The 17446-nt window shown below is 40.5% G+C and overlaps 1 protein-coding gene across 1 annotated transcript; it reads left to right on the top strand.

Annotated features, from left to right (window-relative positions):
- Positions 1–372: 372 nt before the first annotated feature.
- Positions 373–7692, top strand: LOC134493881 (cystatin-2-like). The gene is made up of 3 exons (XM_063298705.1): positions 373–637; positions 2604–2717; positions 7365–7692. The coding sequence occupies exons 1-3, from the start codon at positions 416–418 to the stop codon at positions 7440–7442; spliced, it is 414 nt and encodes a 137-aa protein (XP_063154775.1). The 5' UTR covers positions 373–415; the 3' UTR covers positions 7443–7692.
- The last annotated feature ends 9754 nt before the right edge of the window (positions 7693–17446 follow it).

Raw genomic sequence — 17446 nt, 5'->3', positions numbered from 1 at the left:
TGGGAGTTGAAGTCCACACATCTTAAAGTTGCTAAGGTTGAGAAACACTGGTTTAGAGGCCGTTGAGCTGCTTTAATCCACCTTTGGTTTCATAGTTTTTAAAGTGTCGGGGGGGGGATGTTTTTGAAACTTCAAATAATGATTAAGAGGCTTAGGATAGGGAGGGGCGAAAAGCACAAGATTAATGAGTCAGTTTTTCTGATGTGAGTCTACCGTTTCATCCTTCTAAAAACAGTAACAGAAAACTCGAACTGAGGAGTGTCTTCCAACTGGAAGAAGCATCGATTCGCTGGAGATGAGACTCCACCTCCTTCCCCGCGGGTGAAGCTTCATGCGAAAACAAACGTGCAGGGCAGGCTGTAAATAGATCAGAAGACGGTTCTGTTGCGAGCGGGGTGGGGTTGGCGGAGGAAAGATGGCCTTGTTGCGGTGGCTTTTGGTGTGCAGCACAATCTTGCTCAGCTGTATCTGCAAGCGGGCGCTGCTGGAGCAGCGGATCCCCGGTGGACGGATGAATGCTTCCATGGAGAATCCTGACGTGCGTAAGGCCCTTCAATTCGCCATGAACAAATACAACAGAGCCAGCAATGACATGTACGGTAGTCGCGTGTCCGAGGTCGTCAGAGTCCAAACACAAGTAAGCGAGTAATAGCTCAGGCGGAGGCGCGACTCTAGGGTTGGCAGCACCGGGCAGGCTCCAAGACCCTAGTTTAATAAATTTTCCGAGGGCGGCCATCAGAGAGCCGTGAAATTAGAGACTGATATCTGTACGGTGTTAATGAGAGGGGTATCCTCGATTTCTAAGCCGGATTGTAATCCCCCGCCCGCTTGTTATTCCGCGAGTTTTCTTTTACGACTTTAGCCATTTATCGCCAACATAGTTCATAGTTCAGGTGATTATTCTCCCCCCCGCCCCCCTTTAATATGTATGGAAAGGGATGGAGAGTTAATTGCAGACGTGGCTAGGACAAAGTCAGGCTTGTTACAATGTTTTAGGAACGCGCTGTCCCTCCGCCCGCCATCAGACTTTTCAGAAAAGCAGTAATTGGGAATGGGGGGAGGGGGAGATTCTTCTGCCTGTCTGGCAAGCAAGCCAGTGGGAATGTGGCCTGTTGTTGACTGGAATGTCCTTGATCTAATTAGGTCAAAGAGACCTCCCTTTTCCTTTCCATCACTTTTGCAATTCCCAGCTTGTAATTTAGAAATATTTGTTTGCAGTTCCTGGGTATAAGCCAATTGTAAACTCTTCTGTGAAAGTTCTTTTGAAAATTTAAACTGGAAAGAAAAACTGCACAGGTGTAAGAGTTATAAATGCCCTTACCCTTCTCACTTTCTGGAGTAAGAAGGTTCTCAGATGGAACATTGTATGTGTTTCATACATTTTGTTAATTCTGTCACTTGTGCTGCTGCTCTTGATCCATCTTAGCTACCTGGTTGGCATGTCCAGTGTTAGCTGGTATCGTCAAAAGGAAGATGTGAGCAAGGAGACTTATGTATGTGAATGTATACCCCTCTCCACACACCCAGTGGAATTAGACCCTAGTTGTTTTTCTTTCATTCTGCCAACATTGTCATCTCCAAGATCACCAACCTCAGTTCCTTATTCCCTCCCCACTCCAGCTTCCTATATAATCTTACTATCAATAGCATACTGTTCTCTCTCACTTGCCTGCAGTGTGAAATAGAAAAATTGCTGTTTCCAGCAGGGATTGAACCATACAATCTAGCAAAATAGCTATCTGGGCTGGCACAAGCCACTGGCTTTGTGCCTGGTTGAAGCAGCACCCAGGTTGCTTTTGTTCACTGTTTCTAGTATGGCATGTCAACTGACAGATGCACTCCAGGATCAACAAAGAAGTTTTGTGGAGAACTCACCTGCTTCAAACTCTCACTCTTCTGTAGGTCCATCATGACTTTCTGGCATCGTTAGCTTTGCATGTATCCCTTCAGAGAACAGGAGTTGTAGGGTATGGGGTGTTTCACTCTTGCACTATTTGAGCAGTTGGATCAGTGGAGATGAAACTGCCATCAGTTGCTTCTACTTAGGGCTGGTCCTACCATTAAGCAGGGTTAAGCCATTTTGAATGACAGATATTGGGGGGTGGAGGGTGATGGTGGTGTGTTAAGAGGACAGAGCTGCCCAATTCCTAAGCCTGCTGCAACTCTGTCTGCTGCAGCTGTCCTCTTGAACTAAGATCCAGCGATCAGTCTGGTCACTTCCTTTGTGGAAGAAATAGGTGGTAGGTGTCATCCTGTCCTTTGCCACAGGCAGCAAAGTATAGCAAGAGCACCGTAGTGTGGTGCTTCCTTTGGGTGAATTAGATCCTCCATGTGTGGGTCCTTTGCCCTCCAAAAGAATAAATCACTCAGTTTAAAAGGAAAGGCTCCCTTGTCTCACACGTTTTTCCATAGGTGGAATTGGCAGTACCTGCTGACATTCTTGCAGTAAGGCCTATCACTCAATATCCTTTACAATATTTAACAGTCAGAATGCTAAATATTTTCAGGTGCTGGGTAATGCCATAATTACCCAGTAATTACGTATTCCAATTACCCAGTATGGAGTATTCCAATTTTAAACACCCATTTTCCATACCGTGCAGGTTGTCGAAGGATTGAAGTATTACTTCACTGTTAAGGTTGGGCGAACAGTTTGTCGTAAAGGAGTAGCTGTTCTTGAAACCTGTGCATTTCATGAAGGACCTAATCCGGCAAAGGTATGTGGCAGAAAAAAAAAGGAGGACAGTTTTTTAAGGACTAAGCGTAATTAGACATGATTGATCTCCCTTTGTTCTGAGATATCAAGTGGGATGATACCATGAGCAATATTACATGAAACCGGAGGGAGGGAAACAAAATAACTTGCATCCTCTTCCCCCTCTTGGTGGTTTGCAAAGAAGGACAGACCACATAATACTGAGCCGGTGAAAATGGTATTCCAGCATAGCACTATCTTTTTGTTGTTGTTATTAATTTTCCAGTGAATAGAAGGTGCCCTCCATATAAGAAAAAGGTGTGGGAATGGCAATACTTGAATATTTCATTGAGGTGGGAGTTAAATCCATTTCCCTGTGACCCCAGGTTTTATACTTGCTGATAGTAGTCAATTCACTTTGTTCCAGAGCAAGGGATGCCAAAAACATAGCTCTTGACAATCTGCATACTTCTGGGTTCTATAACTTCACTATGAAATCTAATGTGATTGCTTTACATAGCTACTCAGGTCTCTGCTTGGGCATGAATGATATTCCGAGAACTTCAGTCATAGAACCCTCACTGAAACAAATGAGAGCTGCACAACTACTCCCAAAAATATTATGATGAAATACATAGGATGAGTTTGTTTTATCTTCCGTAAATCTGTGTGACTGAGTCCCAAACCTGACACTTCTCTAAATCTGTTTGCAGTCTTTTCAAGAAAAATATCTTCAGTAAGTGACTTCCCTCCCAAGTAGATGTTCTCTAGGAATACTGTATTTGGGCTGCAGGAATCCTGATGACCACTAGATGGGAGCAAAAAGGGAGCAGCCCGGATATGGTAGTCCTCTGCAAGTGCAGAAGAAGGATGTCCTCAAGAATTTAATAGGGGAAACAAAAGATATACTCCATACTTACCCTAATCCATTATAGGATTGCAGTCTGAAATCCATTAAAATATGTGGTGCTTATATTAGTCACTTCTAACTTGCACCATAGACTTCAGTGAGATTTTAATGCCCACTTACCCTGAGTCACAAGATCATTGCATCAGAGCCAAGATTCACAAGTTTATCTTGTATTCTACTTCCAACCCATTTTAACCAACCCAGTTATGGAGGATGGTAAATACTGGGTGATTACTCAGACAAACAAGACTCTTTCAGCAACAGTCAGCAGATACAGCAAAAGACAACTGTGGATCTCTGTGCATTGACTGCTTCTGTTCTGTGTACAAAGAATTCAGTGTTTTTGTTTGGGAGGAATGTTGCCATGCCAAAACTGCTTGAATTAGCTGCCTTGTGACTTAGCTAAGCAAAGCACTAAAAAAATTCCTTCCTTCCCTAAATATTCTCAAGATCTTATTCAGTAATACAGTAGCTGCAACATCAACATTATTTTCTCTTTACTAAGTTAGGAGAGTTGCAACTAATGGAGGTTTTGAGAATGTGAGTAATTTAAAGAGCCCTAAGAATTTTCCTTTTCAATGGATAAGCCATCAACAGTAAGGGAAGAAGCAGTGAAGCAATATGCCATGGACTAGCACTTAGTAGGGCAGCCATGAAGGCCTTGGAAAAGATATTCAGATGCTGTGATGTGTCTATACAGATAGTCCTTGCTTAGCGACCACCTCGTTCAGTGACCATTGAAAGGAATGTGATGGTGCCAGCAGCCCTGAGGAGCCAGGTTAGTGGAGAGGAAGGGATTACAAAAGAGTAAACAGGCACACAATGGGATTGATCTCTTGTAATCCCTTCTTCTCCAATGAACGTAAATGCAAACATTAATTCCCTTCTTGCTAATTATCCCAGCACCAGAGTGAGGATTCCTAAGGGTGAGGGAAAAGGAAAGCACAGTCATGGTCATGTGATTTCCCACTTAGTGACAGAGCTGCCAGTTCCAGTTATGGTCGCTATACAAGGACTACCTGTACCTACAAAGATCAGAATAGTGCCAATCATGGTATTCTCTGTGACACTTTATGAAAGGGAAAGTTGGACCTGAAGAAGCAGGATAGAAAGAGTATTGATGCCTTTGAACTTTGGTGTTGGAGAAGACTCCTGGGAGTACTGTGGAAAGCCGAGAAACAAACAAATGGATCATCGAACAAATCAACCCACTTGAGGAACAAATGAACAGGCTCAGATTATCCTATTTTGGACACACTGTGTGAAGTCCTAGCTCTCTGGAGAAGGTTCTAATGCTGGGAACAATGGAAGGAAAGAGAAGAAGAGAATGACCAGCAGCAAGGGGGATAGACTCAGTTACAGTGATGATAAGTGTACCATTGGAAGACCAGGTTAGGGATAGATCATCCTGGAGAAAAATCTATCAATCAGTCTGTCCCAAAGGAGGAGAGGGAAACCCTTCCTTTTACTTTTAAAACACACTATTTGCTACTGTTAACTTTTTTCCCTCCAGAAAAGGGACCAAAATGTTACTCTTTTAAGTCCTGGATAAAATGTAGTAATGGGAATAGAGTGAGAGAATTTAAGATTCAAAAACATAACCATATGGACAACTCATAATAGAGAGAGACTACTCGTTAAGACAGGAATGGGGATTAATGCTCCTAAACTATCAACCTAGGATGCACCTTTCCCCAGCTAGGCTGGGTATGTGGAGGTAAATACATCAGCTTAGAGAGCAATTGTGAGTGAAGAGAGGAAAATAAAAGGATGGTTTTGCAGGGATATCTCTCTGCTAGCCACACCAAAACAAATTTACTTGAACAAAAAGGAGGTAAAAAATAAGTGGCATCAACATTTCAAAGCCACCTCTACTGCAAAGGGTCCCAGTGAGACAATCTTTGTAGTCTCTAATATGCTACAGTTCTACAATTCATCTGACAACATACCTTTCTAGCCAAAGCCTCACCAAGGTTAACTCAGCTTTGCTAGTTCCAAATAAGCTATTGCCAAGTTGCATCAACTGAGGCTTGGGCCCTGGCCTAGAAAACATGAGCTTATTGATAAATGCACCACTCTTACAGACAGCTTTCACTCATTTTAAATAAATTTGCTCTTGATAAAGAGCAGAAAAATATGTATTTATGCCTTTTTAAATTTCTTTAATTATTTTGATACACCACCCAAAGTGTCTGCATTTCAGAAACTCTGGCAAAGCAGGCTTCAGCGGCCCTGTACACAGAGGAAGTTAGCCCAAAAGAAATCAGTATAATAGAAGAGGAAGAAAAACCCATATATTATTTACATAGATACACATATACATATATATACACCCACACACACATATACATATACATATACTGTGCGTGTGTGTGTGTATATATATATATATATAAATATAAATATAAATATAAATATAAATGTACACACACCTAGATCACAGTATAACATTTACAAACACACATTAAGGCATACAGAGGATCATGAAGGGATAGTTTTTAATGAGCTGATAGAAGCTGCTGCAAGAGCAGAACAAAGTATCTTCATCATCATCTTCATCAACGTGGAATGTCAACCATATTGCTAAAGGAGAAGAAAGGGTCTAAAACTCTGATTCTCTGAAGTGGTCTGTGTATTGCCAACAGGACCATTTAGATAATAAAAAGGAGCCATCATCTTTATTGGGAGGTGGAAAGTTTCTCCTGTAAATATGAGTGAAACTGAACTCTTAGACGTGCCATGGCAGTGGTTCTTTCGTGGCAAGCAGCAGGACAGAGAACCTGATAAAGCCAGACTCCTGTGACAGGAATGATGGGAATTGTACTCCAACAGAATTTGAAGGATCAGTTTCTCCATCTCTGTCTAAGAAACACAGTTGAGGCAATATGCAAATAAAGGGGTGGGGGTCCCATTGATTTCTGAAGGACAATGGTGTGGTGATCTAGAATAAAATTAATGCAAGGTTAAGCAGGCCAACCTCACATTGACCTTTTCTACTGAGACTATATGGAGGCCATTCATTTCTATGGCAGTTATTTAGTATTACTCTTATTGAAGAGTTACCTGACTACCAACTGGGATGTGAGGGTGAGTGGTTTTCACAAAAAGTTCATTTGCTGTGGGTATTTGATACTTTTTAAAAGTTACTATTTTAAAGTGAGAGGATAACAGCTACAAATGCCACTTCTAATATAAACTTTCTGAAATGGGAAAAGAGGAAAAAGTCACTCAAAATATATGTCATGGATAGAACAACTCAAATTGGTTGCTGTTCTTGACTCTCTCCCAGACAGTATTAATTCCCAGTTAATGATTGATGACAAGAAATGATTCAATAATCAACTGCTGAGTCATCTATAGATTTATCTTTTCAGTATTGTGCAATCATTACCTTGGTTAACCCCTCCACCCTGCCTCTCCATAATTTTTAATGTCTTGATAAATTCCAACATAGGCTTATAACCAAGAAGAGCATGTGCATCTTTAATAGGCTACAATCAGGGTAAGGTCATATTGTGAGAATCCTGAAAATTTAAGATGAAAATGTAGCAAGTGGGGGAGAAGCCTACACTACCTGAGTTAACGTTCCAACTCTCAAATTGACTGAAGTCAAGTTGATTTAGAGTATTCATACATTTAGGTGCTCTGTGATTGCGCAGTCAGGTTGACCTTATCAAGAGTCTGTTATATTATTAAGAATGCCAGTTATGAAATGTGATATGAAATACTTCAAGTTTTCTTTCTTTCTCCTGTTTGCAGACTGTGACTTGCAGTTTTGAGGTTCACTCTGTTCCTTGGAGGAGCCATATTTCCCTGTTACAAAGTGTCTGCACCTAAAAACACCTTTGGTTTCCTGCAAGACAGCTTTCTGCTATTCTGATGCGATTTCTCTAGTCAAGACAAGTGACGATCCAGACACATTCTCATGTGAGAATTGTTGCTGCTAATTCAGCAATGCTTATGTCTACATTCCTGTAGTCTTCCTTCTAGAATACTTTATAAACTTGTCATCTTATTTTGCAAGCATGGGGTGTGTCATAGTTAATTAGCAGAGAAAATCACATTAAAGTTTTTCTTGTCAAATGTTTTTAAAGATGTGTGTCCTCTTGTAATATTCATTACTAAGAGTTAGCTACTGGAGACCAGCTCTCACATGATCCCTAGGTGCTGCCCATGTATTTTGCAGGACAGGACACTCCTAATCTAGAAGCCACAAACTATCTGGTGGCATTTTTTTTTCTTTTAGGTTTACATGGAAATGGTGTTCATAGGTCAGGGACTGAGGGTCTTTCCCCCCCTAAAGTGTTTCCCCCTGTCCTCGAGTCAGCAGAAAACTACTGGATGGCATTTGCTTCTTCATTGTCAATCCTTATCCTTCTTCTATTGTCCTTCCTCCCAGCCACTGCCTATCACCGAATTTCCCTCTGTTGAGGTGAGTGACAAAACCTGAGGCTTTTAGAACAAGATGGAAGCTCTACTTTTAAACCCAGTGAGGTTAAGGATGACTTAAGCCTCTCTCTGTCATGGGCTGGGATGGCTTTAAGAGGATTTGCCTGAAGTTTTCCTTTTATTTTATCTCCACACTGAGGAGCGAGTTGAACCTGGATCTCCCCTGTCCTACTCCAGTGCACCACATTGATTTCTCTTAATATTGATGGCCCTGTCTTCAGTCTGCCTCGTTTTTCTGTTTGTTTGTTTGTTTGTTAAGTTTATTATTCCAGCCACAGAGACACTTGGCAGTTTACCATCCAAACAACAAATCAGAGTCACTGAAGTAATTAAAAGTCTGCTTCAAATATTTTTAAAGCCTTTCAAAGCTTTAAAATCAGGCAAAGAACTCAATCCTCTCAACTCAGAAGGGAGTGCATTTCGGAGCTGGTGGGCCTGCAGAGAAGGCTTAGTCCTCAGAGTATCTCAACAAGGAAGTTGGTGGGGTGGGGTTGATCGTATAAGGTCTCTCAAGTAACCTGAACCCAAGCCCTAAGAGCGTGAAAAGTATAGCACTTAATATTTCCTGCAGAAATAATTTGGCAGTCATGTGAGTCACTCTGAATTTTCTCAAAGACTAGACTGGCTGCTGAGTTCAGTATTAATCCTACAATTTTGTGGCACATACAACACATTCTTCTTTTTTACAGGTCAGTGACCCACACTAAATAAGATAGTGGAGAAAATAAATCTTAATGTACAAAATGGAGGTTGCACCCTTTTCCTCCCTGTCTTTTAGACATGACCAGGGTCAAACCCAGTTCATCTCTTTGCCTATTGCCATCAGACCCAAACTGACCCTCCCTGCCCCAGACAAACTCCCCCCTGCAACCCCAAAGAATAGAAGCCTCCTCACCAGCTCACAGTGCAGCCATCGGCAGCCCTAAGAAGGGAATTGCAATAAAACTCATCCCAGGTACACTGACAAGGACCTGCCTAGCTTCCCCAAAACTGGTCAGCCAATCAGATCCCTAGGATTCCCCACCTTGTAGCCCTCAACTTCTGTAAAAATCTTTTTTGTGGTTTATTTGTTTAGTCGCTTCCGACTCTTCGTGACTTCATGGACCAGCCCACGTCAGAGCTTCCCGTCGGTCGTCAACACCCCCAGCTGCCTCAGGGACAAATCCATCACCTCTAGAATATCATCCATCCATCTTGCCCTTGGTCGGCCCCTCTTTCTTTTGCCTTCCACTCTCCCTAGCATCAGCATCTTCTCCAGGGTGTCCTGTCTTCTCATTATGTGGCCAAAGTATTTCAGTCTTGCCTTTAATATCATTCCCTCAAGTGAGCAGTCTGGCTTTATTTCCTGGAGTATGGACTGGGTTTGATCTTCTTGCAGTCCAAGGCACTCTCAGAATTTTCCTCCAACAGCACAGTTCAAAAGCATCGATCTTCCTTCTCTCAGCCTTTCTTATGGTCCAGCTCTCGCAGCCATATGTTACTACAGGGAACACCATTGCTTTAACTATGCGGGCCTTTGTTGTCAGTGTGATGTCTCTGCTCTTAACTATTTTATCGAGATTGGTCATTGCTCTTCTCCCAAGGATTAAGCGTCTTCTGATTTCCTGACTGCAGTCAGCATTTGCAGTAATCTTCACACCTAGAAATACAAAGTTTTTCACTGCTTCTACATTTTCTCCCTCTATTTGCCAGTTATCAATCAAGCGGGTTGCCATAATCTTGGTTTTTTTGAGGTTTAGCTGCAAGCCAGCTTTTGCACTTTCTTCTTTCACCTTCATCATAAGGCTCCTCAGTTCCTCTTCGCTTTCAGCCATCAAAGTGGTATCATCTGCATAACTGAATGGTTAATGTTTCTTCCAGCGATTTTAACTCCAGCCTTGGATTCCTCAAGCCCAACTTGTTGCATGATGTGTTCTGCGTACAAGTTGAATAGGTAGGGTGAGAGGATACAGCCCTGCCGTACTCCTTTCCCAATCTTAAATCAGTCCGTTGTTCCGTGGTCTATTCTTACTGTTGCTAGTTGGTCGTTATACAGATTCTTCAGGAGGCAGACAAGATGACTTGGTATCCCCATACCACTAAGAACTTGCCACAATTTGTTGTGGTCCACACAGTCAAAGGCTTTAGAGTAGTCAATAAAACAGAAATAGATCTTTTTCTGAAACTCCCTGGCTTTTTCCATTATCCAGCAGATATTGGCAGTTTGGTCCCAAGTTCCTCTGCCTTTTCTAAACCCAGCTTGTGCATCTGGCAATTCTCGCCCCATGAATTGCTGAAGTCTACCTTGCAGGATCTTGAGCATTACCTTACTGGCATGTGAAATGAGTGTCACTGTTCGATAGTTTGAACATTCTTTAGTGTTTCCCTTTTTTGGTATGGGGATATAAGTTGATTTTTTCCAGTCTGATGGCCATTCTTGTGCTTTCCAAATTTCCTGGCATATAGCATGCATTACCTTGACAGCATCATCTTGCAAGGTTTTGAACAGTTCAGCTGGGATGCCGTCGTCTCCTGCTGCCTTGTTATTAGCAATGCTTCTTAAGGCCCATTCAACCTCACTCTTCAGGATGTCTGGCTCTAGCTCACTGACCACACCATCAAAGCTATCCCCGATATTGTTATCCTTCCTATACGGGTCTTCTGTATATTCTTGCCACCTTTTCTTGATCTCTTCTTCTTCTGTTAGGTCCTTGCCATCTTTGTTTTTGATCATACCCATTTTGGCCTGGAATTTACCTCCGATGTTTCTAATTTTCTGGAAGAAAATTGTCCTTCCTATTCTATTGTCTTCTTCCACTTCCACGCATTGTAAAAAATCTTTTCTTTCCCATTTTTGGGGGCTCTCTTCCTTATAAACCAGGCACCCAACAAGCATTGCAATGAAGCTCGGTTCTTCTCAGTGTTGCAGTCCTCCTTCAGAAGGGTTCTGCAAGACTTAAGAAAACCTACAGAATACAATCCACAACATAGAACATACAAAATAAGGCATACAAGGTGAAAAAGATACGATCATGCTTACAATATTCAACAATGTGTGAGTTTTACAAGCTGCAAGAACAAACTTTGCAATGGTGAGAGTTACCTTGGGATCCTTATCCACCAGTAAAAATTGAACATAAAATTCTTTGGTCCATTCATCCCACTGTATTTCTTAAGCCTGGAAGTTAACATCCCATGTACAACAATTTTAAGGCCATTTTCTTCCAAGATTATACAGCTCGTTTACATTGGATATATTAGTGGTTTTAATTTTCAGTTGCTGTGTGATGCATGGTGTGTGTTTGTTATATCTGCGCTGTCAGTGTACTGAAAAAAGACTTCTCTGAAAAACACTGGCCTTTTCATCCTAGCACCCATAGTCTCAGCTCAAATCAAAATCAAATCAGTTTATTACAGCCATAAGGCCAGGTATAATAAAATATCTAATAGTAGAACTGTTACATACATCTATATATATATAACAGAAAAACAATAAGTATAATAGGATCTAAAACTAATTAAGAACATATCTATAATAAAACAGAATAAAAATAGGATTATAAGAAGTGATGAGTAAATGAACATTGAAACTTAATGATGTGGCATATTGTACAAATGGTAGCACAAAACTGAGTGACTTGGGAAGATATTTTTGAGACCTTGTCCAAAAGAAGTAGCAATAAGAAGAAATTATGTTCCCTACCTCCCCAGAAATCTTCAAGATCAGATAAACAAAGGTCTGTCTAGAGCCCTTATATAGGGAACAGCATAGTTGTATATGGCTTTGAGTTTCTATTGAGCCATCACCAGGTGGACATAACTGAAGATACATAGGAGTAGCCCTAAAACATCCAAAAAGGACAGCTGAGGGCAATGCATCCAGCCTGGCTAAAGTGAAGTCCTCATGAAATTTCAGAATCACATTGGATGATAACTAGGAGGCTGGAGCGAACCCTTTCAGAAGAATATGATAAATATTGGGGTGTGACACCTTGCTTAAATTGTTTGGAGATCTATATCCCAAATTTGTTGTTTGAGGGCAGTTCTAGCATTATCAAAACCTAATGAGCACAGACTTTCCATAGAAAAGCCCAGTAAATTAATTTTGTCTAGGGCTTTTTTAAGCCATGATGATTTAAAACAATTTCTAAGTACTAATGGGGCCAAACCTATAGGAAGTAGGTTAACTTTAGTCAGAAGGTAATAAGAAATCATGCTCTAGCATCCAATGAGACTATACCTGTCTCTACCTGTAAGATGGTATTTTTGATACTTTTTGGAACCACCAATATGGCTCTAATAAACTTACTTTGAATAGTTTCTAGAATGTTAACCTTTGCAAAAGAGCAAATTTAAAGCCATGGAGCAGCTGAGGGACTGCCTTAGCTTGGAAAACCTTGCAAGCTGCAGGGAATCAGCTCCTTTTGAGTGGCAAAATCTTAGGATAGCCGTAGACATACACTGTGTGATACTTGCCCAGTAAAAAAAATGAGCATTCCAGGATAGAGACACATGGAACAACACTCCAAGGTATTTATAGGTGCACACCTGCTTAATTTGAGTCCCATTTATTTGCTATTTGTGAATCTTATGATAATGTGAGGCAAAAACTAAAACTTTGGTTTTCTGGTAATTTATTGATAGCTTGCTTGAAAGATAAATCTCATTTTTTTCACTGTTTTTTTTTTTTTTTTTTGCCCCAAGCAGCAATTCTCCAGTCTGTTTTTTTCAGTGTGGGACATGAGATTGTCATGGTCTACTTTTGAGTGGATAAGCTGTTGGGCTAAGAGAGGGAGACCCAGGTTTTAGTCTAGCGTTTTTCAAACTTGGCAACTTGAAGATGTATGGACATCAACTCCCAGAATTCCCCAGCCAGGCAGTTGAAGTCCACACAGACATCTTCAGGTTGCCAATTTGAAAAAAAAACTGTTCTAGTCTATCCTCAGAAACGGAAGTCCACTAGGTGACATTGGGCCAGTGAGTCTTGCTCACCATAACCTACCTTATAGATGGTTGTGGGGAAAGATAAGAAGATGCCCTACTATGTCACCTTGTCCTCCTGAAGGCAAGGCATTATATAAATCTAACAAGCCAGGGTCAGCAACAAAATGCCTGCAGGCACTATAGCATGACTCCTTTGAAAAGGCCTGGGAGACCCAAGTTAAATTAAAATTAAGGTTTTAAAAAAGTCAATCATTGCAAAATAGCAACAGTTTGCCAGTATTAGGTTCTATGGTCTGAAAAATAATTAAAGCACAAATAACTTCTGTGACAGTTACAGGATGATCTAGCACATACGCTACACATTACATATGGGCATTAGTGATTTATAGACATGTAATTACATAGTTGCAATCAAACAATTGTATTCCCTTTTTTCCCCCAATGATAATTTCTTGAGAAGAAATGGTGACCATGTTAGATATAAGAAATGTCTAAAACCAATGCAGGCAATATCTTGAAGTTGTACAAAAGCCTCTATGCAATTTGGATTGCTTTCTAAGTAAAGCTGCACATTAGATAAATAGGTAGACAAAAAGATTGAAACTTAGATGCAGCACTGGTCTTCGTTGCTTTGCTGAAACAGAGTCCCCGGTACAAAAATATTATGCCTGAAGAAAACATGCCAACTTCCTCATTTCCTCTAGGGCCATCCAGTCATGCATCACAGCCCAGCAATATGTTATACAGTATCTGAAAATTAACCCCTAAAGCATAAGGCGACTTGGGCAGGAACTGAAAGATATCTCCTCAAATAAGAAAAAAAGCAGATTAGAAAACACTTGGGTTTTGGAAGGACTGCCAACCTATTTCAGGACCAGATCTTCAATCTGAAAGTAGCCCAACATGCCTTGCATTGCTCTGGATATTAGTTTGTTCCAAGTTATTTCTGATTTGGGAATGGGAATGGAGTTCCATGCTCCCACCATGGGAAAAAGATAAAAAGTGATGTCTGTAATGCTATTTTTAGCAGAATGTGACAAATTTTGTTATGGGGGAATGACACACATACCACATCGTGTAAAAATCGGTATAGAGCTTTAAAAAAACCTACAAGGCCCTTAAAGTTACCAATTCTCAACAAACTGTTCTGCACCATTCTGAAAATTCCAATAAACTCAGTAAAACTCCCCAAATACAAACACCTGTATTATTTAAATTTTATACAGTAAAAACAAATGCTAATTAATGAATGAGCCTCCTCCACCAAAGCATTTTTCTGGAGTAAACACTGAAAGATTTGTGTTTTTTTTTAAAAAGCCCCTTTTGAGAACGCAGTTAACAAATCACAAATCAAAGGTGGAACAAGTTTTATGCATCCTGAAACTCACCCTGAATTTTCTCATTCTATTCTTTGCACAGAAACTATCCATCCCATAGAAATAGAAATACGTTAAATGACCACTTGATGGCACCAAATAATTTTTTTTTTTTAACATGAGAGCATCTTTACCTTTTATTATCATATGGCCTCAGGAAGAAGAGGTGGAAGGAATGCTGAGGAGCCAAACAAAGGCCAGTCTTAGTCAGGCCACCCCAGTTGGTGACATCCCCGAGTAAGAAAAAGAGGCCCTCAGTGAACCATGCCAAATCTTAATTCCCCTTGGTCCAATTTAATGTTCTCCCATAAGATGGTAGGTGGTTTTTTTGGTTTTGGCTTAGCATGTGTCAACAAATCATAATTAAAATAAATCATGGCTCAGTGCAGTTGTGAACCCAGATTTGGACAATTGATATAACCATTCCAATATGCTTTTCCCCCTGAATAGAACTTGCTTATTTTCTTCACTCAGAGGAGACTGGGAACAACAAAGCAGCTGAGATACGAGCTGGAACACTGATGGGAAGCCTTGCAGTGAATGTCTCCATATACAAGTTCAAAATAATTTTAAAGCAAATGCTGTAGGAGTGCTGGTAGCAAAGAAGCAGTACTTCTCCACCATCACTTCATCTTTATAATGCAGAGCTTATCTGGGTGACAAAATGTGCTTTTCCCCAGCTTTGCCAAGAGACTAATAAGACAGCATACTCTGAACTCAACTGTCCAATATGCCAAAGATTCTGATAAAAACAGCAGTCTTACAACCTAGATTCTGCTTTAGATAAACCCCTTAAAGAATAAAGCAAGAGTACTGTCAAGCCTTTTTTGGTTGACGAACTTACAGCTGTTGTCAAATTTGTATGATGTGAATAAGATGCTTCAAATAGCATGCCAAACAAACTTACAATTCTTAACGTTCTTAAGCTTATACTAGCAGACGACAAGTTGAAGGTCACATGAAATCTCTCCCAGCATCCTGAAGTGACACCACTGAAATTTGGCAGAAAAATGGCCAAATTTAAATAGTTTCAAGCAGTTTTTTAGGGGCTGTTTATTGTATTTTGGGGTTTATGTGTAGTAACCCCCCAAAACACAACAAAAGACTGGATCATTTTGGCAACTCCTCTTTTAGCCTTGCCTTCCGCCAGAAGGTTGGGAGGTTGAGTCGCAGGTCCTGACTCCCCAGGAGGTGCCCAGCCCTGGTTTAGATTATCTAATTAGCTTGAAGAAGATATCAGTGCCTCTGTACAAGGGGGTATAAGTTGAAAGGCTAGATCATTGGCTAACTAAATATGCCTGTTCTGGTCAAAGTGCTTTTGTCCTCTAGATCGATTTCAGTCTGGTTTCCAGCCAAGCCTTTGACAGTTCCACAGGAGGTATTGAGTAAGTGCTGCTTGGCCCCACACTTTTGATGCTTGTAAGAATCCTGTATCCCACACAGTTCAACATCTGGATGAAATCTCAAATTCAGAAGACGTGGTAGAAGTGCTGAACTAATTCAGAGCTGACATTCTGTTGATAGGTGACACATCTGTTTTGGTAGATAATGAGTGAGCTTATGCTATTGGAGTCAAAAATCAGTAAAAAAAATAAATCTGTTACGTTGTTGGAATGCCTCTCCCATTACGATTCAAGTTTGGAAGATGCTGTTTAGACCATCAACTCTGCTGGTGTTGGAATTCAGATTAAAATATCTGTGGCAGATGGCCGTCTACTCTTGATTTGAACCCATTACCTCTCTAGATAATTAATTCTGCTACCAAACTGCTTTTATTGTTAAAAAATGAAATTTTTTTTCAATAGGAGTCTGCTTTCATTTACCTTATATCATTTATTCTGTGCGTTGCACTCTAGAAGGATGGATAATGGGCCTTGACTTTTTTTTGTGTGACATCCTTCTAGGAATTTAAAGATTGCTTTCAAATGGGATATAGTTTCTAATCCCGTGGGTGTCCCTGATCTTGGATAATCTTCTCTGAAGTTCCATTTAATAAAGTGAAGTGGATCTAATATTCGATGTGTTCATCCTCTAACAAGGGCTTCAGCTACATTCAAATCTTTATCAAGTCAAGGGTATCTGCTGTTCTTGTGACTTCCTCCATTCTAGGAATAAAAACACGGTCAGCAAGATAAGTCAGCAAGTAGACCTAGACATAACCCTAGCCGTCCAAATTGCCTCGGTGGGATGCAGCACCTTCTACTGGCTTAGGCTGCCCTTGGCATGACCTCAGATGGGTAGACTATGGCAAACTCTTCTGCGTTCAGTTATCCTTTAAGGTTGTCTAGAAAATACAATTAATACAGAATATGGTAACTAGGTTAGGTTATTAACTGGGATAGGCTATCTATCACTAGGACTTAAAACAGCTTCACTCATTTTGGTGACCAATGGAAAGTGCCACCTTTAAATTAAAAAACCTTAAGTTGCTTAGGACCAAGACACTTCTAAGTACCTTTTATTAGAAAAAGTGTTCAGCCTTAAGGTCCTAACCTGAAACTCTTTTGCAGGTTCTTACACCATCTATGATGACTGGGCTGTCACTCAGATTAGGGCATTTTCTCTTGTGATAGTCCACTTTTGGAGAACTCTGGGAAGTCATCGTTTTTGGCATCAGATGAACACTTCTTAATATTCCACTTTTGAGATGTCTGATATATTGCATTCTTATTCTTTTATATATTTAGTCAATTATGTATCTCTTTTCTTTCCCCTTGCTGAAACTTTGTAAATCAATTTGGGAAGCCATGTACTTGAAATAGTACATAAATTAGGCAAACTTCTAGACTATAGAACACATTTGAAATTCTGAAAGCATGTCATGGTCGGTTGTGGTAAGTAGCTGCTCCTCCTCACTGCATTTTCTAGCCAAAGCTTGTCACAGCACTTTGGCTTGGAACAATGGGATTTATAGCTTTTACTATCAAAACATCTAAACTACTTTTATACTTTCCCCTTAACTGAATTTAAATGTGGAATACTTCAAGGGATTCATAGTATTTTCAAGTAGCTTAATAATGGACAACGCCATTAGGCCCTCCATTTCCTATCAACAATATTGTTGAAGGAGACCTCTGTTATTTAACAAACTCT

This window comes from Candoia aspera, chromosome 3 (assembly GCF_035149785.1).
Source record: "Candoia aspera isolate rCanAsp1 chromosome 3, rCanAsp1.hap2, whole genome shotgun sequence".
NCBI classification, from domain to species: domain Eukaryota; kingdom Metazoa; phylum Chordata; class Lepidosauria; order Squamata; family Boidae; genus Candoia; species Candoia aspera.
Note: the sequence above shows the minus strand (reverse complement) of the source record. Positions and strands in the feature narration are given on the sequence as shown.